The sequence below is a fragment of the Platichthys flesus genome, chromosome 10 (assembly GCF_949316205.1).
Source record: "Platichthys flesus chromosome 10, fPlaFle2.1, whole genome shotgun sequence".
NCBI classification, from domain to species: domain Eukaryota; kingdom Metazoa; phylum Chordata; class Actinopteri; order Pleuronectiformes; family Pleuronectidae; genus Platichthys; species Platichthys flesus.
In genome coordinates this window covers 7,621,269-7,649,142 of record NC_084954.1, presented here as the reverse complement: position 1 = coordinate 7,649,142, position 27,874 = coordinate 7,621,269, and the positions used below count along the sequence as shown (strand labels likewise).

Sequence of the window (27,874 nt, the reverse complement as noted above, 5' to 3'; positions counted from 1 at the left end):
GGAGCGTGACTATCACACAGACTCAAGGTAAAGATTTAGAAACCGGACCCCGGAGTGTCAGGTGACTCATAAAAATGAGAGGGATATCAGTTCTTCTACTTTTTTCATTACAACATAACAAATACTGTTAGGCAAAGGGACGATTCGGCTTATTCTAAATACAGGATTTATTTCCCTTGGCTCTCACGCAGAGCAAACAGCAAACCTCATTTCCATGAGCTGCTTTTCAAATGAATGCATACAGTTCTCTCACATCGAGCCCCAAATATATATAGTCACCTTCACTTATTTAGTTACTGATACATGCACAGTTATAAACATCAATTCCTTACTCTTCTTCCTTTTAAATAGAAAATCTCTCATGTCTCCAAAAGTCAGATTTAGTTTTTATATTTTATTATTTCATTGATTCTTTCAATATGATTGAATACAAATCATATTACAAAATATGCACCTTATAAAAGAACATGATCGAAACGTACAACCACCCACTTACATATATACACAAACAGTTGCAAACTTATAAATGTAGTTTTAAGATGGAGCAGGCGTCTCCACTTCCTCCCACTGTCAAGAAATGTAGCCAAAAGATCCGGGATAAGCATTTTGCACTCGCCTGTTTCAACCATTTTTATGTTGCATCAAATAACTAACAATTGAAACCAACCTAACTCTTTAACAAACATTAGTGTTATGAGGACTACCTAAAACGACAGAAATGGTCTTCAAGAAAAAATATATTTGACGTGTACTTTGACTTTATTTTGCCCCATGTCCCATCTGCTAATATGGAGGAGGCTGGGTACATGATCTATACTGCAGCCAGCCACCAGATGGCGATCAAGACACTTTGGCTTCACTATGATAACACACATACCTGCAGAAAGACATTTTAATTACATTGTATATTAGACAGGTGTCCTACCAACAAACATAGCATTTTTCTGCCTTTACTGTCCAGATATTCACAGTAGTGTGAGTTTTAACAAGTCTCCGGTGGTGTTGTCATGACTACGTAATGTGATTTGACAGAACAATTTGGAGACATTTTTTTTTTTTCACAGTTGTAAGCACTACTTCATTCTTCACGTGTTTATACAACTATATGCAGACCTAATTATGTGTCAATGTGTCTTCTCTATAAAAGTGATTTCTATCCGTTTTACTGAGTTAATTACAGCTACGACAATTCTTTGTTATATATATTTTTGCTCGCCTAAATAGTATTGTTTTAAGAACAGCAAGGAAAATATTGGCATGAGGATTGTTGCCTTTATTTAAATGCTCCGTGCCAGTATTAGTACTATTACCTGCAAATAAATAAATCAATTGGGAATCTTTAATTGAGGAAAACCGAAAGGAAAAACGGAAAATGTAATTTATATATTTTTTTAGATAGGAAAGCAATTTCCTTTTTTTATTTCATTTTAAATCATTCATTATTTATTATGTAACCAAGTGGGGGAAGAAAAAACTAAAAATATTATTTTCAAACAGATAAAGATAGATTAAACATGGGTTTTCCTGTAAAACTAATTGCTTTAATCCTCTCAGTTTCCCCCTGTGTGAGGTTTAGATTGTTCCTCAGTGTGATGAGCTGCCTTTTGTTTAAATTACCTTTCATCGTTTGTTTAACTGTAATTTTGACGCTCGGAGAGTTTCAAGTCATTGCGAACAGGCGACATCTGCGGTCACCTCAGTCGGCGGTTGTCAGGACCCACCCACTCCCAGCGGAACATGGATGCAGGAAGCAGCGGAGCCGGTGTCGGTGAGAATACATCTTTCATTTCTCAGGTGGCGAAGCTGTAACTGTCCCCGTGTAACCTCCGCTTCGGTAGCTTGTGCAGAGACTCGTCCGGAGCCGGCGGGGATTGACCAGAAGCGGGTGAACTCAGGCGGGTCCCTGCTCGTGAAAGAGGTGTTAGCGAGCTAATCATTAGCTTAGCGGGTTTTTAAACCAGCGTCAATTTTTGATTCTTGACAGCTCCGAGTGAACAAACTGCCGAGGAGCTGCGTGTGCGTTAATATTACAGATATCATAGATGTGTTCAGACTGATAAGACACCGCCATGCTGTGCAGTTAGCCTTTAGCTTCACGCTGTCAAAGCCAGAGCTGTGTCAGTGAAAGTGTCCGGATGTTCAGACCTAGGAGACACGCTGAAGTTTCCCATTGGCCAGGAAGCATCCAACTGTTTGTTTACACCTGTGTAAAACTTCATGTCCTGCTGGGATGTAATAACACAATCACTGGTGATAAAGGTCGTTTCCACCTTCACCAGTCTGAGTCTATGTGCCTAACATCAAATCTATCATCTTATATCAAAATACAGACTTTACCCAGATTTAGGATTATTAATCAGGTGGTTTTAGTGCAGAAGTGGAGGGACAAACTTCATCAGCTACACTAACAACGAACAGCAATCCTGCAATAACTTCCATGAATGATATTTGTGTGGATACATGAGCAGTGGCAGGTTAATACATTAAGTCTGCGCATAATACCAACATTATAAAAAAAGTAATGTTTACAGGGAAATACTCACGTCAACATAAGGCACCGTACAAAAGTTTGAGGCACTTCATCAAGGATGAGCAAATCAATGTATAGATATCAGCTGGAACAGTTGAAAATGGAAATTCATCAAGTGTTGGTTAGTGTTGATATTGACGCAGGTCACTCGTGTATGGGAAACAAAAATATATAAACATGCACGTTGAGATGTACATCAAGAGGAGAACCTTTAGCTCCTTGTTTCAGGCTTAACAGATGTGTTTGAGTTGACTTCACTTGCTGAAAACAAACACTTAAATCACAAAATGTTAATTTTAATAACCTTTCTTGTCTCAAGTTATTGTTAAAGCCAACCATAAAATGAAGAATGATAACATGATCAAATCATATTGATTTGATTCTGTTTAAAGTTGAAAGGTTATCTCTCAGTATTGAGGCGCGACATTGTCACATACAGACTGACTTGCTTCCCTCAATGTGTTGAGGTTACACTTGTTTTCTACATGTTCATGTCTCACCTCGGTAGCTTTAGGTGCCATTTACAAACAGGTCTGAGCTGTTTCTTTGTGTCCTTTGCTTCTCCCTCCCATCTTATGTGTCCTACTACTGTTTTATCAGACACAGGCCTGAGGATGTGGCTTCTGTGGTTCCTGCTGCCATCACTGCTGTCTGCAGTGTCGGGGGGTACAGACTCCAAAGCTGTCACCACCACCCTCACAACCAAATGGGCTGATACTCCTCTGCTCCTGGAGGCCAGGTACAGCACTGCACCGCTCTGCAGTTCTGTAGCAGCCACATCACATTATGCATTACGTGTGACATTACACTTCTCAAGCAGATAATGGATTAATCAATGTCCTGACAGATGACAAGACTGTCCTCTTAAACCAGTTTCAGCCTCCATCTCCCTCAGCTGTTCATTTTTAATCCAAATGTAGCATTTAACGCTATGTTCAGTACATACACAGTGTTTCGTATTTAGATTCACATCTTATGAAACTGTCACCTTCATCCTCTTCTTCCTCAGCGAGTTCCTGGCAGAGGAGAGCCAGGACAAGTTCTGGGACTTTGTTGAGGCCAATCAAAACATAGAAGGAGAGCATGATGGTAAAGTAATACTTCTTCACCCTCTCTAGACCAGCTTCCACTTTTAGTCTCTGTGCTGTGAGCAGCGGAATTTGTGATGTGTATGCAAACCTCTTGGCGGCAAATGCAGTGTCAGTGTTTTGTCCAAATATTTGTGCAGGCAATAACATGATAAGGAAAAGATCTGCAAACTATGTCTTTCTCCTGTTTACTCGTGTCTCTGCCTGTGGTAAAAAGTGGTCAAAATAACAGCATGAACATGTGTCTTCACACAGACACAGATCAGGCCTACTATGACCTGATCTTGAAGAAAGCCAGTGCCTTGCTGAGCCCCGTCCAGATGAAAATGCTGAAGTTTGCCCTCTCCCTGAGAGCCTACTCTGCAACAGTACACTCCTTCCAACAGGTACAAAGACGATGACATAAGGAAGACATGCTCATATTCAGGCTCATCATTTTTATTTGGGTTTTTTGCTTTTATGTTAATATGTTTACATGCTTTCAATTTCAGTAATTGCATCTCTCTTCTCATTGATGCAGCTCCTCTTTTTGGCTCCTCTCTAAAATGCTCCAGTCTTTTTAAGGCCCTCTTCCACATAAAACCCACTCTGCTCTGATTGGTCAGCTGGCCCACTCGGTTGTAATTGGTCACCTGCTTCCAGCTTATGCAGGAGGAATTGGCCTCTGCTCTCACCTCACCTGCCTTTGTTACAGGGCGTACCAGAGTAGGGTTACATTATGCAAATGTGGGACATTGTGATGTTACATTACAAGTGACAAGGTGCCTTAGAAGCTTCAGGAGCAAAGTTTTCTGTCTGAGAGAAGTGCTTCCTTTACCACTGACTTTGGGATTTTTAATTTTGCAGAACTTTTACAAAGGATAATATATCTCCTTTAATTTAGTTGTTCAAGGCTATTACATGCATGAGAAGCTGTGTCATAATCCTGTAAATGTGTTTCCATGTGTTCTTCACATTGTTAGATTGCATCCAACGAGCCTCCTCCGCCTGGCTGCTCAGCTTTTTTCAACATCCATGGAGAGAAGACGTGTGAAGTTGAAAGCTTGGAACAACTTCTGAAAACAGCATCCGAGCGGTAATTAGAGACTCTTACAATGCAGATCTGATGGTCAAATATGAGTCAAATATATTCTATGACATTATGAGCGACTTCAATCTCCTCACTCTTTCAGACCAAAGCCATACCTGTTCAAGGGCGACCACAAATACCCAGGGTCAAACCCAGATGGCCCCGTCGTCCTCCTCTATGCTGAGTTGGGAGAACCAAATTTCCAGAGGCTTCACCAAATCATATCATCCAAAGTCAGAGAGGGGCTGGTGACTTACGTGTTCCGCCATTACCGGGCTGTAAGTGTCACATTCATAATAACACGATCAGTTTGATGAATGAAAGAGGAATACAAAACACATAGTGACACTCCTGCATAAGGACAAAATCATTAACCCATATACAGTAAACTTTGTTACATGTATATTTTATACATCACAATATCTTTCTCTGCTGACTGTGTAAGTAGCAGGCTTTCAACAGTTAATAATAAGATTAAACCAGACAGACTGAGATCACTGTTGGTATGATTACTGGATTAATTAAATAGTTGATTGCCAGAAATAGATTTTGCAAAGTTTCAGAATATTTTGATGGTTTTATTCGCCTTCTATGACAGAAAACTGAATATTTAGAGTTTTTCTGCATTTGTTCAAACAAAACAAGAAATTTTGAAACTTAACTATTTGTATGTATCAGCCAATAATTGATCAATCATGAGAGTAATAAGCAAATTAATAAACATTGGAAATGATTCAGCAAATGAGTTCAGTATGGTCTGACCATTGGAAAACTACATTTCTAACAATGTATATTTTTCTCATCTGTACATTGCATTCAAAATGCAATAATTATATACATTGATATAAAGTTATTGATCCAAAAATGTAGGCTGTAAATTGTGACATTAGCCTAAATATGGCCAAAGCTGTACTCTAAAAACATTAGAAATCCAACGTTTACCATTTTAGGAAACATTTTATCATTATAAGAATAGGGTCCTTTGGTGAAATCCAAGTCATGTAAAATACACAGATGTGGTCGTCTCCCTTGACAAAGGCTGTCATACCGTTTTGGCCTCGAGACCCTCAACCCTTCTTTACTACAGTAGAGATGCACGCTTGTTCACAAAATAATAGATATTGGGAAGCCCCCAAGTACGTATTGACTGTATTTACCTCTGTGTGAACACGAGCAGAGATAATGATTTAAAAAACTCTGCGGCTTCTCCAATTTATACATTTTTCTTCTGTGCAATATGCTGCATTATTCCCACCATCTGTCTTTGAAGCACAAAGTCCTGGACACAGGAGAGGCTGTTACATTAATCACTGTTTTGTTCTACTTCTAAGAACGAGGTCCAATCGGGGGACACTTAGGGGACAACAGCTGGCTGTCTGTGTTTGAAAGCTTGCTTAGTCAGAACCCATATGAGTTTGTAGCTCTTTCTTTTCTAAGTGAGATTCATTTTTACAGCAGAGATGAAGATGAATAGAAAGATGTAAAAATATTACAAGCCACATGGGCAAAAACCTTTTTTAATATGGATTAGAAACATTGTTCAATTTCCCATCAGTGCAGCTGAAGAGAAATGAAGTAAACGGCCTGATTGCTATCAAACTGACTAAACTCCTGTCAGTGCCCTTTGAATACATTTACACATGCATTTAAGCTCTCGCTGAATACATCCTCAAGTGGCGTGCCAAGGGGCATCCAAGGATACAACACACTAATGTTCGGCACAAGGGTTCAGTTTTCTTCTCATCTTTTTACAATGTTTTCCATTCGCCTCTAGAATCCCAGTGGAAAGAAAGTGTATCTGTCTGGGTACGGAGTGGAGCTGGCAATCAAAAACCAGGAGTACAAGGCAAAGGACGACACACAAGTCCAAGGTTAGCCATGCATACACAAACACATGCTGTTGATAGACACACAGATGCCCATGATTGTGTAGTCCCTGAGGAGTCCTGATGTGAATAATGAGTTAATTGATTGTGTTTGCAGGAACGGGGCAGAACGCTACAATGATGGGGGAGAAGGATCCAGTGGACGAGGTCCAGGGATTCCTATTTGGCAAACTCAAGTGAGTGTTTGTGTGTCAGGCCTTGATAAAAATTCAAAGCTTGGATTTGCTCCAGGAGCTGCGCCAGGCTCAACTGGCCAAGATTTTCTTTTCTTCCCTCAAAGCACTGACTATATAACCTTCTATCTCTGATAAACTAACCCGAAAATAAATCAATCTGTCTGTGAAGACGTGTGCTCTCTCTTAATTAGCAATTTGCTACTTAGGCATTTAGCAGACACACTTTTAAATCCCGCTGTCTTTTTCTCAACAGGACGCTCTATCCAGAGCTCAAAGAACAGCTGAAGGAGTTGAGGAAACATTTAGTCGAAAGCACAAATGAAATGTCCCCTCTGAAAGTCTGGCAAATGCAAGGTAAACATCTGCCCAGAATTTTCAGTTTTTCTGTTTCTAACTGTAACATGATTGAATTTGTTTACACTAACAAGCTACACAGGAAGTGTGTGTTGATGCATATTTATATTACACGGAGTGAAATTACTTAATCGACTGTTGACTGCAGAGCAAAGCAAATATTTTTAATTAGCAGAGCCAAGACCATGACAAGTTAACAAAAATAAACTGCAAAGCCCAGGGATCCTGCACCAAATCTAAACACTTCCTCAACTACTCACTGTTAACACCTGCAGGAATTATTTCTGTCACTTAAATTCTGAGGAATTGATTTTATGATCCTGTAAATATGCCCTCAGGACTCAGACCGACCACTCTGTCCATTAGTTTCATCGCTTCACCTAACAAAAGATAATTACCTGACGACATGAATCCGATATTCTCGTTCCCATCCAAAAATAATCATTTGTTTCTTGACACAAAGATTTTTTTCTGTCCTTGAGCAAACTAATGAAAAGGAGCAGAAACATTATCTCCCTCAGCTGCATTTCAGATTTAATTGTAGCCTTGTTCTTTCCCGCCTACCTTGTTTGGTTCTGTTCAAATGAACTCAGGTTAGAAAATTTGTTGCAAAAGCTTTTCTTCAAACTCTTGTGTGGATGAAACAACCAAACTTAAACCACTTGGAATTATGGCTCTTGTGCCATTTTAAAGCAGACCCATATTTGATTATAGAAGACATTTTGTTTAGAGCATTTATCTGCTGGTCGTGAACAGAGAGCATTCTTACAAGCAATCTTCAGAAGAACGTATATTTATTCAAGATCACAAAAATATATTAAACTCCTCTTTTCCTACATCTATTTTGTGGTTCATAATACCTTCATCTGTTTGTCACTATTCACTCACAGATTCAGTCTGAGAGGAAAAAATAAACACAATGTTCAGTTAAATACTGCTGATATCCTGCCAGTCAACACAATTTGATTTTCCAATGTGGGTAGAAGCAGCATAATGCTCCCACTTCATGACACTTTGTAAAACAGCATGATTATAGCTATTGGTTTGTTTGTCAAAACTCAGTGTGAACTGGCACCAGAGCAGAAGAAAAATCGAAAAATCATATATTTGTGTGGGGTCCCGATCGATTCAACCAAACTAAATGTGTGAAAACGACGTGAGACAGAACATCAGATCTTTATCTGTATTTCTGTTTTTGCTGAAACAGATTAAAACATTTTCTTGTAATCAGTCCCCAAAGTCACACTACATACACACTACTTTCCAGTGGGAGAATCTACTTCCCCCTTGATGTTGATTTAGTGGTTTGATTAGTTTCTTTATTTTCCTTATCCAGTGATGATGGAAAATAAAAGGAAATGCATTCAGAGAGATGTTACACCTGCAGGCTAAAATATTCAGTGTTTTAACAGTGAGATCATTCCATCAGTGAAATGTTTTATGTCTAGTTCTGCACTCAATGACTGGGATCGATCAGTGTCGTCTTAACACACGAGTCATAATGTGAGAGCGGTCTCTGCTGCAACATAAAAGCACTATTGATTAGAGTTGCATCATCTGATGAATCACTGACTCATTTGTATTCACTTTTTGAAATCTGTCCGTTTTGCTTGCGTCACACAAACCTCGAGCTACTCTGTGTTACCGCCCCTGGTTTATATTCGACCTGATATTGCCTGGCTCTTTCGCCTCTGGGATCATTTTCGATTTCCAAATGGCGATATCAAGGGGCCATAGACCACAATGCCTCTGGACACAATGGGCGAGACCTGCAACCTTCTTAGTTCCACCATTTGTTCTTCTCTGTCCACTTCGTTAAGTACTCTGGCAAAATAGTGGATTCAGCAGGTGTCTCCAAATGAGCTACAGCCGTCTTTCAGCTGCCCTCTGTCAGATCTGTTAAATCTGATAAATGGTCCTGATTGGCCAGAGTTGTTTCACGATGTGTGGAAATCACACTGAACATGAGACGTCCAAACCTGCCTGTTTCGAGCGAATCCACATGAGCTCACTGATTTGTCGGCAGTTCGGGCTCAGATTATGTGTTTTTGTAAAACACACAAACACAGAGACTTATTTATTTTCACTAGATACGGCCAGGATGCGAGCATGAGGCGGCTTTGATTGTGTTAAATAAAGGATGTGAGGGGATGAGAGATTGGGGCTAAGCTCGACTGTCTGACTGTCATGTGGGCGTCTGTCTTTATCTTCTACCCCACTGGGGCTCATTATCTCAGTCTGTTTATAAAGACAGGGAGACCTCCAGGGGCTAATAATCACACAGGCTACAACACCATTACAAAGATGCTCGCTGCATTGAAATTATCTCCACTGAAATAATCCGCACTTTTCTCGCCCTTTCCTTGCAAAGAAAAGCTCCCACACAAGATCTGCTATACAACGTTATCACATATAAAGTCACATATTAAAACATTCCAGTCTATACTCTTAATCCTGCCTTAAACGCTTCAATGCTTGAAGATGGATTTAATGAATTCGTTAGATGTGAAGACAAGCATGTTAACGTGAAATTATTTCCTAATTAATACATCAATTGGCTTAACTGATTACTTTTTTTAACCCCGCTAGCAGCGCAGCTCTTGGGATCACGATGTCTCTGAGTCGGTCGATGGAGACTATCCAGCATGAAATTTCTCATCAGGTGGCTTGCCGTGAAATTCTGTGCGTCGAATCCTAATGACTGTGGTGATCTCTTGACTTTTTCCTGTCGAGTGCCACCAGCAGATCCACTTCTGTGCTTTTGGTGAAATGTCTTAACTAACAGACAAATTGCTGTGCTTGGCCCCCCCCTTGACGTTTCAGCGCTCATCAGGTCAAAGGTTAAATTTGACCCAAAATTTATTTTAACACACTTTCCTAATCCTTCTCCTTCTTTGTCTCCCTCACGTCCTCCCACTATTTCTTTGACAGATCTTAGTTTCCAGACAGCAGCTCGTATTCTTGCGGCTCCTGCTGTTGAGGCCCTCAGTGTTATGAGAGACCTCAGTCAGAACTTCCCAACCAAAGCCAGGTAAAGAAGAGAAAACGCACAAGAAGTAGACAGTGTCTGAAGTTTTGTTTTTACACAGAGGTTAATTTGTCTGCAGTTTTTAAATTCAGTCTGTCCTCTTCCCCTCACAGGTCCATCACTAAAACAGTGGTCAACTCCGAGATCCGTAAAGAGATTAGCGAGAATCAGAAGGTACGTGTTTGTTCTTCCATTCATCGCTCACACCTATTACGCTTATAAGTAGGATGTATATCAGTCAAAATAGATATATACATTCCAAAATCTTTATTATGATAACTATAAATACAAAGAAAACACTTATACAGCCAAATCAATGAATCTATAATATCTTTTTATGTAAAATTAAAAAACATAAATGCATATTTTGTTATCTGAAATCATAAGAGGTGAAAGACTCGTATTGGCCAACCCATAAATTGTTCGGGTCTAATACATACTCGCTTTATTGTAGCTTTTTCTGTATATCTAACCTCTACTTTTGCGATCGTTTTTAATATAATATCGCTGTTTATTGTAACTATTTTTAGCCACAGTTTTCTTATATAACTGTCATGTTTTTATCGTGAGAATATTCTTCTTTTATTCAATAATGATGGCAGAGAGATGAAAATAAGGAAGGAAGGGAGAGAGAGGACGTTAGTGTCTTAATTCCATCAAATCACCATGACACCATGTTATTGCCTCGTTGCTTTTGTTTTGTTGACAAAAATGAAATATTGCGCTTGAGTGCAAATGTTGAAGATCATTTACAAAAACAAGAGTGTTTTAATGTTTATTTAAATATGCGCATTGGTCTAAAAATGCTCAAATGTTCCTTTCATCCCAGCTGCTCGTCTTCTTCCTCCTCTCTCATCCCGCTGTCGTTTCCCTCTGCAGCGTGCCACTGTTCTTACCTTCCTGCTGACTGTGTTGTTGAGTTGTCAGGGATAATTTAGGTTTAGCTGTTTACCTATCCGATCCAATAAGGTAGAAAAATAAAGAAAAACAGATCGAGATTATTGCGCACAGCCACAACCACATTCCCTCGGCCCCTCAACCTGCGTCTTCGGGGAAATATCTCAAAATGAGAACTGCCCTTCCTGTTTTTGTTTTGCTCCTCTCACCTTTTTATTACGTGATGAATCGTAAACAACGTCGGACTTGAAAAGCATTCAGTTCCTGACAATGTCTATGGGTTTGCCCCGCTAATGGAATAGGTAATCACCCCTTTTTCCTGACAAATGTTTTTTCCCTCCCCCTCTCTCTCTCTCTCCTGCCTCCCCCTTTCTCCTCAAGCTGTGCTCACATTATCTTGGTGCGCAGACAGGAGTTTGGGTGGGTGGTGGGGGTGAGCAGCAAATGTCCTAATTACTGAATCGGTGATTCATTCAGCAGGCGCACTGAGTCCTGCAGCGAGGAAGGATTATTGATTGAAGTAGTTTGGACACTTGCACGCAGACATTTCCCTCTGTTTCCCACACACACACACAAACACACACTCACATCCTCATGCTGTTTAAGTGGGATGAACAATATTTGTGTTAATCATGTCTTGTTGTAATTGCAGCGTCTGGAGTATGATTAATCTGATGTCTTTGTCTTTCTGTAATGAGATTTGACTGCGCCAGAACGACTTTCAGCTTCTCTTTTGCCTCTGCTGACACACAAACACACGCAGCCTCTCACAGCCGTGAACACACACACACACTCAATCACACACTCTTTCTCTAATAATCAGATGTGTTTAGTGTGTGGTTTGATTGCTCTAAACAGACTTGCTTTAGACAGAGCTGCCACTGCTCGTTTGGAGATGTCGATTTAAATCGATACAGCTTTTTGCTGAATATTGCCTCAAGTTTTACAACGGAATTGACGACACAATGGTCAGTTTTGACGTGACGTGCTACACAATGTGACCGCTTGCTCCGCTGAAGTTAAATGGAAAGTTAAAGGGTTTGATGTAAACAGGATATGTTGATGTCTCCAAAGTTTTTCAAAGGGACTCTGGGCCTGCAGCCTGGGGATTCAGCTCTGTTCATCAATGGGCTTCACATCGATCTGGACACACAGGACATCTTCAGGTACACACACACACCGACACACAATAAACTCTCATTTGTAAGTTACTAAGCTCTGAAAGATCTCATTTGTTCTATTTTCACCACTGATAAACATTTGTGTCACTCTAATCATTTGTAACCTCTATAATCAAACGTTTATATTCAGTCTAGAGCTGCAATGATTAGATAGAAAAGCCATTTGCAACTCCTTTAGTAAACAATTAAATGCCAAAGTCAGTTTCAAGCTCAAATATAGAATAATTGATAGTCCAATGAATTTACAAGCTAATAATATATTAAACTGAATATCTTTGGATTTTAGTGTTGGTGAGACAAAATGAGACCTTGGGTTCATCTGTGATCAATTTTTTTCACAATGTTGATTATTATTTTATAGACAATATGAGTTAATAATCTGCAGATAAATCTCTAATGACAACTATCCCATTGATTGATCAATATTTAAATAAGTTGCTGATTAATTTTACATTAACTTACTCAAATTTAACATGGTTAGTTGTTTGAGCTCTGCAATAATTTTTACTACAGGCACTATAATCTAATTTGAAACCAGATTTGTATATATTTCAATTTACATCACAGTTTCTGTAATGTTAAAAATCCTAAATTAGTTTTTTATGAAAAATGGAAATCAGTTCAGTGGCACACAATCTGCTTTAACAGTTGTGTTGGTAGTTTCCTGCTCTTACTCACCCCGACTGTAGACCATCAAACACTGACTGACCTCTGTCTGCTCTCACCTGCAGTGTGTTTGAGATGCTGCGCAGTGAAGCGAGGGTGATGGAGGGTCTGCGCTCGCTGCACATCGAGACGCTCTACATCCACGACATACTGAAGCTCAACGTTCAGCCGTCCGACTCGGACTACGCCGTGGACATCCGTGCCCCGGCCATCAGTGTAAGAAATCAAGTGTTCAGGCATCGAAGCCTCCTCTTACAGATCATGACCCCCTTTCCTGCTGAAAGAAAACTGACCTTTTAGATATTACTTTGATTTATAAATTAGTCAATCAACAAATGGACTATTAACTATTACATGTTTGGACAAACAGTTTTTCAAGATGTGAACTTGAGGCCAGGAAACTTTGGAAGGAACAAAAACTGTATTGATTAATTGAAGACAAATTTAAGAATCATAAGCAGACAGTGACGTTTTTAGTTTTTCAGCAGCCCACTGCTGTCAAAGGTAATCTCTTGTTGTCACTGATCGGCTCTTGAGCCCAGGCTGCCATTCCCTCCTCAATTCCCTCTTCTCTCTTTTCAGTGGATTAACAACCTGGAGACCGACCACAGGTACAGCTCATGGCCCTACAATGTCCAGGAGCTGCTCAGACCCACATTTCCCGGAGTCATCAGACAGATCCGCAAGAACTTTCACAATCTGGTACGTCCATGCCTGATAAATCCTTTGTGAATTAAAACGGGTCTAAATCTTTGGGAGATGTACCAGCGTGTGTGTTTGTGTTGCAGGTGATTATTCTGGAACCCACCCACGAGAGTTCTGCTGAGCTGCTGAGTGTTGCAGAGATGTTTTATGCGAACAACATTCCACTTAGGTTTGTATTTGCATCGTCCAGGAACTTATTGAAATACATTCTTTATGCTTGGATTGGAAGTTGTATGTATTTTCTTGTGTATATTTTAATAAAACAGCAACATCATTTATTTTTTATTGCACCACAGTTACTGCAAAAACATCAAAATATGTAATAGGAGCTGCTGGAAGCGAGTGTGTAGTTAAAAGTTAACATCTATTTAAATTTCAGAGTTTGTCAGGCAGGTTCAGAGACCTTTGATACTTCTCTGCATGAAGCGTCTTAGGGTGGTCGGGTTGTTTGAATACTGATGCAGCAGACGTCTCACTCTGAATTTAAGCTGTTCAATATGTATGAGAGGTTGTTTTGGACGCTTATATGCTCTCTGCTTGTGTTTTAGGATCGGATTAGTGTTCGTGGTGTCAGATGAAGATGACATCGACGGGATGCAGGATGCGGGCGTGGCGCTGGTGCGTGCGTACAACTACATCAAAGATGAAGTGGATAGTCAGAGCGCGTTCGAAGCTGTCATTTCGGTGAGTCGACCTTTAACCATCTTTGATTAGAGCATTACAACCATCCGGTTGTTTTCATTTATTGTCGTCTTTTAACAAATCAATCATACCCTTTTCTTCTTCTTCCTCCTCCTTCTCCCTGTCAGATGTTTAACCACGTGCCCGTCGGTGGACAGCTGAGTGTTGGGGACGTGGTGAAGGTGCTGGAGAAGAAGTTCCCCTACGTGGAGGTCAGCAGCGTCCTGGGAGCCGACTCCAGCTACGACAGCAACAGGAAGGTGAGTCGGGTTTAATGTGGCGTCACTGTGCACTGAAGGCTACAATCATTTTGTGGGCATCATCAGTCAAAGCTGACATTGGTGCATTTTCATTATTAAAAGTAAAAGGCGTCTAACTCTCAACGAGAAAGGGAATAAATGTATTTTCTGAAATGGATCTTTTCAAAATGAAAGTCATGAATAATGAGATTAAAATGTAGACTGACATTCAACAGTGAACAAGCATGTTTGAGATTTAAAAACGGTTTTAAACAGAGTTGGACAGAGATTTTTATTCCATGTTTGTTTATTTTCTTGAGCCCAACTGATTTATCCGATGGGCCATGAAAATTAGCTGATATGAGCCTCTTACAGACATATTGACATCTGCATGTGTGTTTTTTTTCTCTATCAAAAATGTATATATTTACTTGTATTTATGTGTTCTTTTTATTTATAGTTATTAAAGTTAATTCTTAAACTTTAAAGTACAGAGCCTCTTATAATCGACTTAAGGTTTTTATAACTTAATGTTGGGAATCATTGCCAAATTTCTTTCAAATTACAAAAATTCGAAGTACATATCCCCATGTGTATTTTTGAGATTGTAAAAAACTCATAATTAAAGCTCATACCTCTGATTGTCTCTTATCAGGACGGCCGGGCGTACTACAAGCAGACCGGAGTGGGCCCGTTGCCTGTGGTCATGTACAACGGTGTACCTTACCAGCGTGAACAGCTGGACCCCGACGAACTGGAGACAGTCACCATGCAAAAGATCCTGGAGACAACCTCGTTCTACCAGAGAGCCGTCTACTTGGTCAGTCAGCACACACACACACACACACACACACACACACACACACACACACACACACACACACACACACACACACACACACTTTGATAAACGGTCACTGTGAGACAGTCAGATTTTATTATCAGTATTGTTTTATTGTGGTTTAATAAAAAAAAGATAGTCATTAAAGATGTTTTTATTTGATGTTCGTTTTATTTCTCTTCGAAGCAAAATCAATTTTCATTGCAGATGAGTCAAAATCAAAAAATAACTAATTGCATAAACGCCTCTGCAGACCTGTGTTTGATGAGCGTTTGATTCACTTTGCATAAATGCTGTAATACATTGAGTTCTTACTGGAGATTCCCGATTTGCTCATATGAACGTACAGTCTATGAAAAACTGTTTCCTTCATCATCCTTCAAGTAACTGTAGAAAAATTCTAACTGTGCTTATTTTTAACAACAACAAAAAAAGGCTTAATCTCATCAGATAAGTCCCACACTCACCAGTGGTTTCTTTGCTTCTACCGACAATGAAACCAGTCAGGGTATTTATTTGTGTTGTTTTATAATTACCTCGCTCAATTAAAAATTCTGATTTAAATAAACAAACGAATTGAAAGAACAATAGCAGAAGAACTCAAGTAATTTTTTTTCTTTTTTAAACAGAGCTGTTGGAAACAAATGGTGCATTTTTTTATGAGTGCACTGTCAAGGATTGTTGTGATGAAATGGATCGTCTGTCAGGCAGGATCTTTGTGAGCGGCTCCATCTGTCATTCCCTTCGTTTTAATGTTGTTCCAGCTCTCAAATGAGCCAACTCCTTGAATTGGTTCTTTCAAAGGTGTTCGAAGGCATTCAAGAACCGCGGACCGTTTTTTTTATTTGGTTTTAATACTAGTGTTGGTGCTGGACACAGTGTTAGTCATCATTCTTGTTTTCTACCTTTTAATGTTTAATCCAAACTTGGCGGTGGAAAACTTTCCAGTCGATACGCGAGCATCAGTAACCGGCGGTGGAAAAGCTATTAAATCTTGAAAGGGATTTCTTGGCTGTGACTGTGGGGATGAAAAGGCCGGCACACAATGACCTCCTGCAGGAACATCAGTAACATAACAATGTGCGCTGTAAATTTGTCTTTCAACCTCATGAGTCTGTTTGTTTGGATCGCAGGGTGAACTGGCCACAGATCACGACGTGGTGGACTACATCATGAACCAGGCCAACGTTGTCCCTCGCATCAACCCCAGAGTGCTGTCCACCAGCAGGACACACTTGGACCTTTCTGATACCAGTAAGTCCACAGTGGGGATGTAGAGGAATAAGGAAACAGTATCTGAAAACAAGCTAGAAAGGCATCTGTAGAGCACACACCTCCACCCAGGGCCAACAGACCCCCTTATGGAACCACATTTTAATCAGCTAGATCCAGATTTTGTTCTTGGATCGGCACCAAATTGCCCCCACTCACCCGGCTCTGCTCCAGATTTTAATGGGATCTTTCTTGGCTGATATCCCATCCTTCCACTAAGTTTCATGGAAATCTGTTTAGTAATTTTTGTGTAATCCTGCTGACAATCAAACAAAAGGAGGGGGATTGAAAGCCTGTTGTGTTACAAGTGCTATTTCAACATTGAAGCCTGACTCCTTGAAGACTTCAATCTGAAGTTTTGGACAATCTCAGAAGTGAATGAAAAAGTCCACAGAGCTGTTATAAGATTTCTGTATTAACCAAATTTTTTAGGTAATGAATTCTTTATTTTCATCTGAGTCTTCTCTCTGCAGTTTTTATCATTCACATTTGCTCTATCTCCATTTTCTCTTCTTCTTTTTGCTGCAGATAACTTCTTCGTAGACGATTATGCCCGTTTCTCGACTCTGGACGTTAAACAGAAGAGCACCGCTGTGGCCAACAGTCTGAATTACATGACTAAGAAAGGTAGGAGTGGGCAGTCAAGTCTTTTCTCATGTGATATCCTGTCACATACAACCAACAGCTGAATGAAAGGGGATGTTTGTGGAGTTTTCTAGTGGAGATAACTTTGTCGTGTTTGAGCCCAAACTTTCCTCATGTGTTCTCCTTCTGTCCTCTCCTTCTCCTCTTCTTATTCATGTGTTTTATAAATGTCCCTGCATCAGGGATGACCTCCACCAACAGGCATGGTAATCACCCTTTTCCTCCGTGTTATTTCCTCTCCTCCTCACTTGCTCTTTTTTTCCTGTTTTCTGTGAAAAAAATTGCTGGCTGTTTTTAAGATGTGTTTGTGAATCCACCACCCTCATTGCTCCATCTGTGTTGAGGACATAAATGACTAATTCACGCATGCAGTGATTGTGTATTAAGGTCTGAAGTATAACTACTAAAAAAAGCACTCTTTAGTGAGTTCTAATGCTGTTTTTTACATCTTTCCGAAGGAGAGCATGACCGTTTATTAGGCGTCACTTCTCGTAGCTGCATGAAGAACAAAATGCTAAAAGTGTGATTGGATGTTTAAAATGTTCTTAAAAGGTTCCGAAAGAGAAGCCAGATTTGGAGTGGAATAAGATTACTTCTACTTTTTACATATGATTTTGTTTCCAAGCTTATTTTCCCTTAAGATGATGTGTTTCTCTCGCACAGCCTCACCTCAGTAACATCTCCTGACAACCACCTCTCTTCCTCTTCTTTGGTTTTCAGATGATGGCTACATCCGTCCTGTGACCTTCTGGGTGGTGGGAGACTTCGACAAACCCTCGGGTCGACAGCTCCTTTACGATGCCATCAGACACATGGTACAAAATAACAACCATCGTTTTGGACCTCAAAACATTTACTCCTATGATTATTGATTCAGAAAAACCTTTTTTAAAAGCTAAAACCAAAAATAAATGACATACCATACATTTTATTTTAACTGTGATATATTGCTAAAATCAATCCAGAAAATATTGGCATATAAACATTTCTTCATCATCTTAAAACTGAATGATACAAGTTATCATGACAATATAACATCTAAAAGAAAAAAGCTAACATGATTAAAGTTCACTAATTTTTCCCTTATGAATTCTGTAAGATTATCTCTTGAGTTATTTTACCTTCTCACCTGCTGCAAAACAGAAAACCAGCAACAACGTCCGACTGGGGATGATCAACAACCCATCGGTGGCTCTGTCTGCCGAGACCAGTCACGTGGCCCGAGCCATCTGGGCAGCCATGCAGACGCAATCTGCCAACAACGCCAAGAACTTCATCACCAAGATGGCCAAAGAGGAGACGGCCACCGCCCTGCAGACGGGCGTAGACATCGGAGAATTCGCTGTGGGGGTGAGATTCACTGGATCATGACTCACAATAATTGTGTTTCCTTCTGTTGTTTATAATCCTTGTGACTTTCCATTTGATCAACTCCCTACATGTTAACTGTTTGTTTCTTCAGGGTATGGATCTGTCGTTGTTCAAGAGTGCGTACGACAGTGAGAAGTTCGACTTCCTGCTGTCCCACGCTGCTTACTGTCGAGATGTGCTCAAACTGAAGAAGGGGCAGAGAGCAGTCATCAGCAACGGAAGAGTGAGGAAACTTTAAGCCTGCACGAAACAGAAGGAAATCCTCCACAAATAAATATAATTTCTATTAAATACCGTGTTTCATGTTTACAGATCATTGGTCCACTGGAGGAAGACGAGGTGTTCAACCAGGACGACTTCCTGCTTTTGGAGAGCATCATCCTGAAGACGTCTGGAGAGCGAATCAAAAGCAAAGTCGAGCAGTTTGGAGTTGAGGAGGACAGGTATTTTAATTCAGTTTCACAAGTTTAGATTCTCTCAGGCTCCTGCAGGAACCTCACAATATAATATCTTCAGATTATGTTGAGTTTTGTGAGTTAACACAGGTTTTCTTCTCAGGGCCAGCGACCTCGTGATGAAGGTCGACGCTCTGCTCTCCTCTCAGCCCAAAGGAGAAGCCCGGGTCGAGTATGACTTTGCTGACGACCGCTACAGGTAAAGTTTTAAAACTTGCAGGTTCTTAAATGTCCTCAGAGAGTCTGTGTAGTGAAAATTCTGTTTTCCTCCAGGGTGATGTCGCTGTATTTTTTATTCCTTTGAATATTTAGAGAAATACGAAATCCATTTTCACATTAAAATTGATTTGAAATACTAAATGAAGTGTTAAAGCGAATGTATCCTCTGCAGACAGAGAGAAAAAGTGGAAAAAATAAATAGTGTTTACTTCACATTATCATTTATTTGCAGTGCTGTGAAGATTCGCCCTAAAGAGGGAGAAGTGTACTTCGATGTTGTTGCCGTTGTGGATCCAGCAACGAGGGACGCACAGAAGCTCGCTCCTCTCCTGCTGGTACGATGAATGTGTGAATTATCCATTTTCTCCTGATCAATCCAGCTGATTCATTTGTCCTTCCTCTGACCTTGTGTTCATATTTTGCTCCCCTCTCGACACCTCCAGGTTCTGAAGCAGCTGGTAAACGTCAACTTGCGGGTTTTCATGAACTGTCAATCCAAACTGTCGGAAATGCCGCTGAAGAGGTGAGGACGCAAACGTCACCGGACATCCCTGTTACACCAGGACACCCACCGCAAAAGTCCAGGGCATTGGTTTTTTCAAGTCATTTAAAAGTGGCCATTAAGTGTATTTCTTTTTATTTCTCTATTCTACGAGGGCTAATAATAAACTTATCTTTAAGCGTTATTGTAAACTAAGTTTCAATTAAAGAATGCAATTGAGGTTTTTTTTGTTATTAAAAACTTTAACATTTAACTTTATTTCTTTATGATTGTAAATCTATCTGAACTTTAGATTTTAAATATATCAAAGACTCTACTAGCACTTAAGTTGAAATTATTCAATTATAGAAGCATTTATTTAAAAACAAATCAAGTTTATTTCTGATCGTCTTTTCTTGATGGTTGGAGTTTGTCCGTTGGTCGTGGACGTGGATTTATAGAAATACAATCAGCAGATGTGACGGCTTATCAATAGCACTTTTATAAGAGTGATAATAAATATAAGTTGTTATATACTGAATCTATCTAATCTGAAAAAGACAAAGACTCCTGCACCTGCACTGAAGGTAGAAGTAGTTTCTCTTTGTGTATTAAGTGTTTTGCTTGTGTTGTTTTCCAGTATCTACCGTTACGTGCTGGAGCCGGAGGTGACGTTTCAGAGCGACAGCAGTTACTCCCCCGGTCCCATGGCCAGGTTCCTGGACATGCCCCAGTCTCCGCTCTTCACCCTGAACATCAACACCCCCGACAGCTGGATGGTTGAGTCGGTGCACACGCGATACGACCTGGACAACATCTACCTGGAGGAGGTAGATACAGGTTCAAATGACCTGGACCTGTTTTTATATCTTTCCAAGTCATTTCACTGGATTTATTTTTAATCTATTTGTTTAAAAGACCAGGAAACTATTTAAGGAGAAGACGGGGAGGGTTTAGTCATTTTCCTTCTTGACAGAAGCTTTTTTTCCTCTTTCCTTTGCATTAACAAGTTACTTTCATATTATTTCATCTTTAAAGGTTAGTGAAGTTCCTAGTTATATAAACCTGATATTAAACTCTATCTGTAATAATTTAAAAAAGTGTTTTCTATTATCTCTGCTTCGTCTTCTGTTGAGGTTCAATCGTACTTCTGAGATTTCTTCCTTTTTTATTATGTTGCTAAGATTGATCTTGTTTTTTCTTTTCCACTTTATGAAATCATAAAGCTTTAGTATCAAATGCAAAGTGATAAAAGAAAACTGCATCTGCTGAAGAATTTTTTTTCTCTTGTCTTGACAACTTCATGTCTACTCAGGAACCCTTTGTCCATGTGTGTCTGTAAACCCATTGACGTTACTTGTCCCACAGGTGGAGAACATCGTGGCAGCAGAGTACGAGCTGGAGCATCTCCTGTTGGAAGGCCATTGTTTCGACGTCAGCTCCGGTCAGCCGCCGCGGGGGCTGCAGTTCACCCTGGGAACCGCCTCTGAACCCGTCATCATGGACACGATTGTCATGGCAAACCTGGTGAGTTCCAAGTTGTGGTTGTTTTTGCACCTCAGAGCAGAAAAGATGTTGAAGTTGCTGAAACAGAAAAACATTGGCAACGTATTCTATTATTAAGCTGTAATGTTTCTCAGTGATTTCTATGATTATAAATAGTTTATTCTTCATTATTTGTTAGTATTTCTTTTTTATCCTTTCTTCACAAACCCTGAACGCCCCGCGCTCTGCTCTGTAGGGCTACTTTCAGCTCAAGGCCAACCCGGGCGCCTGGATCCTGAAGATGAGGAAAGGACGCTCGGACGACATCTACAAGATTTACAGGTGAGAGCTGAGAATCGTCTGCATTGTGTCAGAAAGAGTCTGCGACTGGTCCCATCAGTTATTAAATTCAGCTCATGGCCTCACTCTTGGATTTACACATCAGTTGTAAACCTTCTGTTATAACGTAATTATTTTTTTTTCTTATCCTTTCCATCTTCGCGGTTGCAGCCACGACGGCACCGACTCCCCGGCCGACTCAGACGACATCATAGTCGTGCTGAACAACTTCAAGAGCAGGATCATTAAAGTCAAGGTCGGTTCACCTCTGGTGAAATGACGCCTGTCTGGCAGCACAGCGAGTGACAGGAGGCCTAGAGACGCCCTTCATCACATTCAGCTGATTTCATTTTTATCCCCAAATAATAAAAAAAACAAATCCAGGACAGTGAAGAGATTTAAAGTCTCTACAATCTCTAAGCTCATACATTTTAATGTTTAGAAGAGACTCCAGTGTGTTGAGCCCTTTACATAACAGCAGAACATATATATTAGGTGCATAAATTACACGGGTAAAATTACACATCACGTATCACCGCTTTGCTTTTTTATTTTAGCATTTTTTATGTCGTATATAACGAGGAACAAATCTGACTCATTTGGAAATTTAGTGAACGGGGAAATATATTATTCAAAATAAGCTAAATAATAAATAAAGAGCAAATATATGCAGGAGTCTAAATATAGACGTAAAGTCCCAGTTCTGTGGTTTCAGGAAACCATTTTACTTATTTTTCTGTCACTCAATTTTCTGTTAATATGTGTAGAATATTTATTATGATTTTATCCTTTAACGTTGCTGTTTACCACTTTGGATTTTTGACTCTATCACTGAGAATTGCTAAAACTTTCAAATACAACTCAGTGAACTTTAAAATGTGGTTCTTATCAATCATTAGTATGATACAGAATCATGTGGGTGGATCTGTAGAAACTGTTTACGACGACAAAGATCACACGAAGTAAGCACCTTTCCAACAACAAACCATATACATGTTGTTAAAGCAACTTCATAGTCACTTCATACTAAAACAGAAACGACTAGAATGTCTCAGTCCACCAAGACCCAACAGCCTCCTTCTGAAATCACTGTTAAATTCACTAGATCCACATTTGGATCTGCACAAAATCTCATATCACTCATTTCTATTTCTATTTAGTCTACAATGAAAACTCAAAACAACTGTGACAAAGAAATCTTTAACTTATAAATAAACCGGATGACTTCCCCTAAAGGTTTTTCTATTGGTTGTTTCACTCATTATTTGGAAATTTACTTGTCGATCAGGTCCAGAAGAAACCAGACAAGTTCAATGAGGAGCTGCTCAGTGACGGGACCGAGGAGAACGACGCTGGCTTCTGGAAATCTCTGACCAGGTACAAGTCACCTTCATTCCACACAATCAAAAATGTATATTTCTCTTAATTCAAAGATGTCTGATAATTTTATCTTTTATTTTGAAATGTGTACCTGTCATATAACCTGTTTTTATCTTGTCTTTTGTGTCTCAGAGGTTTTACAGGTGGAGGAAAGATGGAGGAGCTGAAGGTAGAGAAAGACGACGTGATCAACATCTTCTCCGTGGCCTCGGGGCATCTGTACGAGAGGTTCCTCAGGTCAGTGTCCGACACAGAGAAGACGACTGTCACATCAACACGGAGCCCATCGATTGGTTCTGTTTGGTTTTCCAAGCTCTGTTGTCAATAGTCCTTTTTTTATTCCTTTTCACTTTTCAGGATCATGATGTTGTCGGTCCTGAAAAACACCAAAACTCCCGTCAAGTTCTGGTTCCTCAAGAACTACCTGTCCCCGACGTTCAAGGTGTTTCCTTTTTTCCACGGTTGTTATTTTAGAAAATCGTCTGGCACCTCATCATTGATTTGTAGATCTTTTTGTGATGGAGGCAGCTCTTTCACTTCAAACGCTGAGAGTTTTTATGCTCGGCTAGAAGAAAATACCCACAAACCAAATCCTGGGGCTCTTACTTTTCATTGTTGTATCTGTAATTAAGCATAAACCTGCAAACAAGACAATCTGCTTCCTGTTTACATGCACACGCCCAGTGTGTGAGAACGATCACAATTGAGCTCAATACAAAAAAAAAGTCATGATGTGAAAACGCTGGAAGCTCTAATTGGCTAAAAATGTAAACACACTGACAGCCGTGTCTTTGATTGTGACCGTCTCGCAGGAGTTCATCCCCGACATGGCAAAGGAGTATGGTTTCCAGTACGAGCTGGTGCAGTACAAGTGGCCGCGCTGGTTACACCAACAGACGGAGAAGCAGCGGATCATCTGGGGTTACAAGATCCTGTTCCTGGACGTGTTGTTTCCTCTCGCTGTCGACAAGATCCTGTTTGTGGACGCTGACCAGGCTCGTACCAACACTGCTGCTGAAATATACTAACAGTTTACACATTGACAATAAGCTGCTGATTCAAATGGGAAACATTTAGAAACCTTTTTCTTTAATGTTCCCCAAGGTTTTTTTATAGAATTTTTTTTTTTATTATTCACTTGTTTTAATGATCTTATTCTGATATGAACAATCTGACAGTAGGAATTGTTCTACATTATAAATAATTAATGAGTAGAAAAGAAAGAAGCAACTTTTTTAATCTAACAAGTTTTGTTTCAATTTTTTTTTATTGAATATGAAGATAAGCTTTTTTTTCTTCATGTTCTCTGATTGTTTTAAATACCTCAGCTTTTTCTACTTAAACCAGTAATTTAAAGACATGATCTTTGGATCTAGGAACATTTGATTTATAATAATCAATATTCTGTCTCTTTATAGACCAACATTTGATAAATGAACAAGTATTATCTTGTGTATCCTCCTGTGTTAACGGCTCGTCCTCTCGTGCAGATCGTCCGTGCGGACCTGAAGGATCTGCGTGACTTCGACCTGGAGGGAGCTCCGTACGGCTACACCCCGTTCTGCGAGAGCCGGAGAGAGATGGACGGCTACCGCTTCTGGAAGTCGGGCTACTGGGCGAGTCACCTCGCCGGCCGCAGATATCACATCAGGTAGGAATACACAGCGGGAGCCCTGACACATCTTAACACTCATCTCAGCCTCTGTGATAACAGGACTTTAAGTCTGTCGCCCTCACACACACACTGTGAATATCTTTTTCAATCCCCTTTTCATACTTTCATGCATCTTTGATTTCTCCCCCGTTTGTCATCCCGCTCAGCGCCCTGTACGTGGTCGACCTGAAGAAATTCAGGAAAATAGCGGCAGGAGATCGGCTCCGAGGGCAGTACCAGGGGCTCAGCCAAGACCCCAACAGCCTCTCCAACCTGGACCAGGTCTGTCTTCTCAATACCTGTCTGTATTTTCTTCACAGTGAGAAGTGCAGCAAGGATCTGGGTCTTACACTGAGGTCAAAAGTTCTTTTATGCAGAGCTGTTCTGTTTCCAGCTGAAGAAAATGCCTCAAATTCTGTTGAATATTCAAGGTCGTGCATCGGCAAATACGCAAATGTTTGCCTCCTAACACTAGAGCCCTGATGTCTTTCAACACAAACCCTGATTGTAACAACACAACAGATAAAAACATAAAGGCAGCAGATTGAGACGCCGCTGAGTGGGAAGTGTTTGTAAAGCAGACGCCTCTTCTCATGCTTATAAACTTATAATGCTAAAGATTCACTTTGAGGCTTTTGAAGAAGCTGTTAAACCTTCTGTGTAAAACAAATCTTAGTCTCTGCCTCTGGTCTGACTGTGGATTGTTTTTTCAGGATCTGCCCAACAACATGATCCACCAGGTTCCTATCAAGTCTCTCCCTCAGGAGTGGCTGTGGTGTGAGACCTGGTGCGACGACAGCACCAAGAAGAGCGCCAAGACGATAGACCTGGTAAGAAAAGCTTGTGTGTTGATGTCAGGAAGAAACAAACAAAAATTACAAGTTAATAAGAATTGTCACAGGTTTAATGTCTCTGAACAGCCACTAGAGGGAAGCAAATAGTTAGGGAATAATGTGTGTTTATGATTTAACACAATTCTATTAACATTTGTTCCTTTTCTTTTATAAAAAATAGTCATATTTATTATTTATTTGATTATTTATAATAGAAAATCACATTTTAAAAAAAAAAAAAAAACGTCATTAAGGGCTGAAATTTGGATAGTGTTTGATACTTTTGCAAATGTTCAATAGAGTAAGATGTATTTTCAATCTTATTCATAAAAACAGCTTATTTTCTCTGCTTTAACCGAAACCCTGAAATCTGCAATGCTCTCTTAATTGAACAAATTAAATAATCAGGTATTAATAAATTGTTGGTACTGGAGTCTCCTAATTATTGCCACTTAGTCGTGTCACTGCAGGGTCATTTTAGTGTTAACACACACACACACACACAAGCACGAGATATATACAAAAACAGCATACATACTTTAAACAGATGCTAAAAACACATTTATCTCCATCAACAGCAGCTCAGTCTAAAGAGTTTATAAAATGTCTCTCTAGTGGGAAACAAGCTGTAGATCAGAGGAAGTGGAAACTCTGACTACACGATGCTTCCTGTTCTCATCACCTGTCGACAGAATTAGATGAAGGAGCATGAAAAGTGTTGGAATGGTTCCATTCTTCTCCATCACAGCTGATTGTCTGATCTGCTCCTTCCTGGTTTCAGTGTAACAACCCCAGGACCAAGGAGCCCAAGCTGCAGGCTGCGGTGAGGATCGTGGCCGAGTGGAGCGACTACGACCAAGAGATTAAACGTCTGCAGACCAAAGTCCAGGGGGGAAGAATCCACCAAGCAAAGCAGCAGGACACAGGTACACAACACACACAGACAGACACACACAACAACACACAGGTTTAATTCACAGATCAGTGTTCGTGTGCAAAGTGCATCAATAAAGTTATTTTCTCTTCCTTTGTCGTCTCCCTGTCAGACACTCACACAGAGCTGTGAGATGCAGCTGTGATGAGGCGGTGAACTGGACTCTGTTTAAAGAGTCTGCTTCATGAAGAGAAGCTCCTCCCACACCGGCTGCTGACACTCTGACCACAGACGGAGCTCGACGGTTAAAACGTTTGTTTGTTTGTTTGTCTTTTTATCATGTGTGAAGGGGGTTTTCAGTGGTAGGGTTCCAGAGGTGTTTCTGTATGCGAGTGTGCAAGTGGTGAGAATGTGAGTCCTATGTTTTTCCTTCCTCTTTTCCCTGTGGTAGACGTCAGTTTGTAAGTTTGCACTGATTTGGATTGTGAATGTGGTCGAAGCACAAAAAAAGACGTGAACGCTGAATCTCACGACCGGTGGATTCGGAGTTCTACGACAATCCAAACATCTGGTGGTGGGACGGATCTCTGCTCACTCACTGGGTTAGAACACAGCTGCTGAGCCGTCCTCTGGATTTTTAAATGGTACAGGTAGTTTATTACTCAGCTTATAGTGTTCTTACAAAGGTCCGGGAAATATGATTTTATAGTTTTTCCAGCCGTTGACTTGAGATCAATATGATGAGATTTTTCGTAATCAACATTCAAAATAATGCAAAACAAGAAAGTTTCTGTCAGTGATTTATGATTAAAGAACAATCGACTGACCTTCAGGCATGAGGACTTGATCGTTTTGGGGGGTTATTCGATGTCAATCTGAAACTCGACATCACTTTAAAGTTCTGTGAATGTAATTTCAGAAAGTTTGTTTTCTTTCTTTCCTCATCATCGTTTCATTCGGCAGGAAAGTCAACAACATTCTCAGCAGACATGATTGAGGAGTTTCTCTTGGAATATTAATGTCTCTGTAAATCTCAGGGAAGCATGATTGGGTTCTAACATTTAGAAGAAAAGGGAGCGTTTGTTATCGGGTGGAGTTTATGGTTCTGTCAGTGGAGCCGTGATCTTTGAGTTTGGTCGAAAAAATTATGTTTCTCTGTTTCTTGGTGATATTTCATCCTGTTTTGGCTGCTTGATCCTTTTGTTCAGTAAAAGTCCCAAATAAAGACTTGTTCCAGTGTAGTTCCACTGTTTCGTGTCTGTTTTCAGGTTTTTACTGAGTTCTTCTCTCATGACAGCCGAGGTGCTGACATCAGAGAGTTCAGAATTCAGATTACCACACCTGAACCATGTTTTAATATTTAGTCCTGCTTTGTTGTCAGCAAGTAGAGAAGTTGAAATGGACAAAATCAGCTGAAAGTCTAAGCTAAAATTAATTACTAATAGATTACCAGATTAAATATGACAATGGTAATTTAAAGAACACTTATGTAACACATGTAGTACTAAAAGTAAATACATCAGCC

General features: G+C 40.1%; 1 protein-coding gene across 1 annotated transcript; it reads left to right on the top strand.

Moving 5' to 3' along the window:
• The first annotated feature begins 1,715 nt into the window (after positions 1 to 1,715).
• On the top strand, positions 1,716 to 27,590 carry uggt1 (UDP-glucose glycoprotein glucosyltransferase 1). Its single transcript, XM_062397104.1, has 40 exons — positions 1,716 to 1,768; positions 3,131 to 3,269; positions 3,540 to 3,619; positions 3,874 to 4,004; positions 4,581 to 4,693; positions 4,791 to 4,965; positions 6,462 to 6,558; positions 6,671 to 6,749; positions 7,003 to 7,103; positions 10,035 to 10,134; positions 10,245 to 10,305; positions 12,103 to 12,194; positions 12,941 to 13,091; positions 13,458 to 13,577; positions 13,664 to 13,749; positions 14,129 to 14,264; positions 14,390 to 14,521; positions 15,156 to 15,320; positions 16,475 to 16,595; positions 17,142 to 17,240; positions 17,979 to 18,073; positions 18,402 to 18,608; positions 18,721 to 18,852; positions 18,942 to 19,072; positions 19,188 to 19,283; positions 19,536 to 19,638; positions 19,747 to 19,826; positions 20,425 to 20,614; positions 21,153 to 21,311; positions 21,526 to 21,611; positions 21,780 to 21,864; positions 22,897 to 22,985; positions 23,121 to 23,225; positions 23,346 to 23,430; positions 23,801 to 23,983; positions 24,479 to 24,639; positions 24,810 to 24,924; positions 25,356 to 25,472; positions 26,257 to 26,401; positions 26,522 to 27,590. The coding sequence occupies exons 1-40, from the start codon at positions 1,738 to 1,740 to the stop codon at positions 26,539 to 26,541; spliced, it is 4,593 nt and encodes a 1,530-aa protein (XP_062253088.1). The 5' UTR covers positions 1,716 to 1,737; the 3' UTR covers positions 26,542 to 27,590.
• The last annotated feature ends 284 nt before the right edge of the window (positions 27,591 to 27,874 follow it).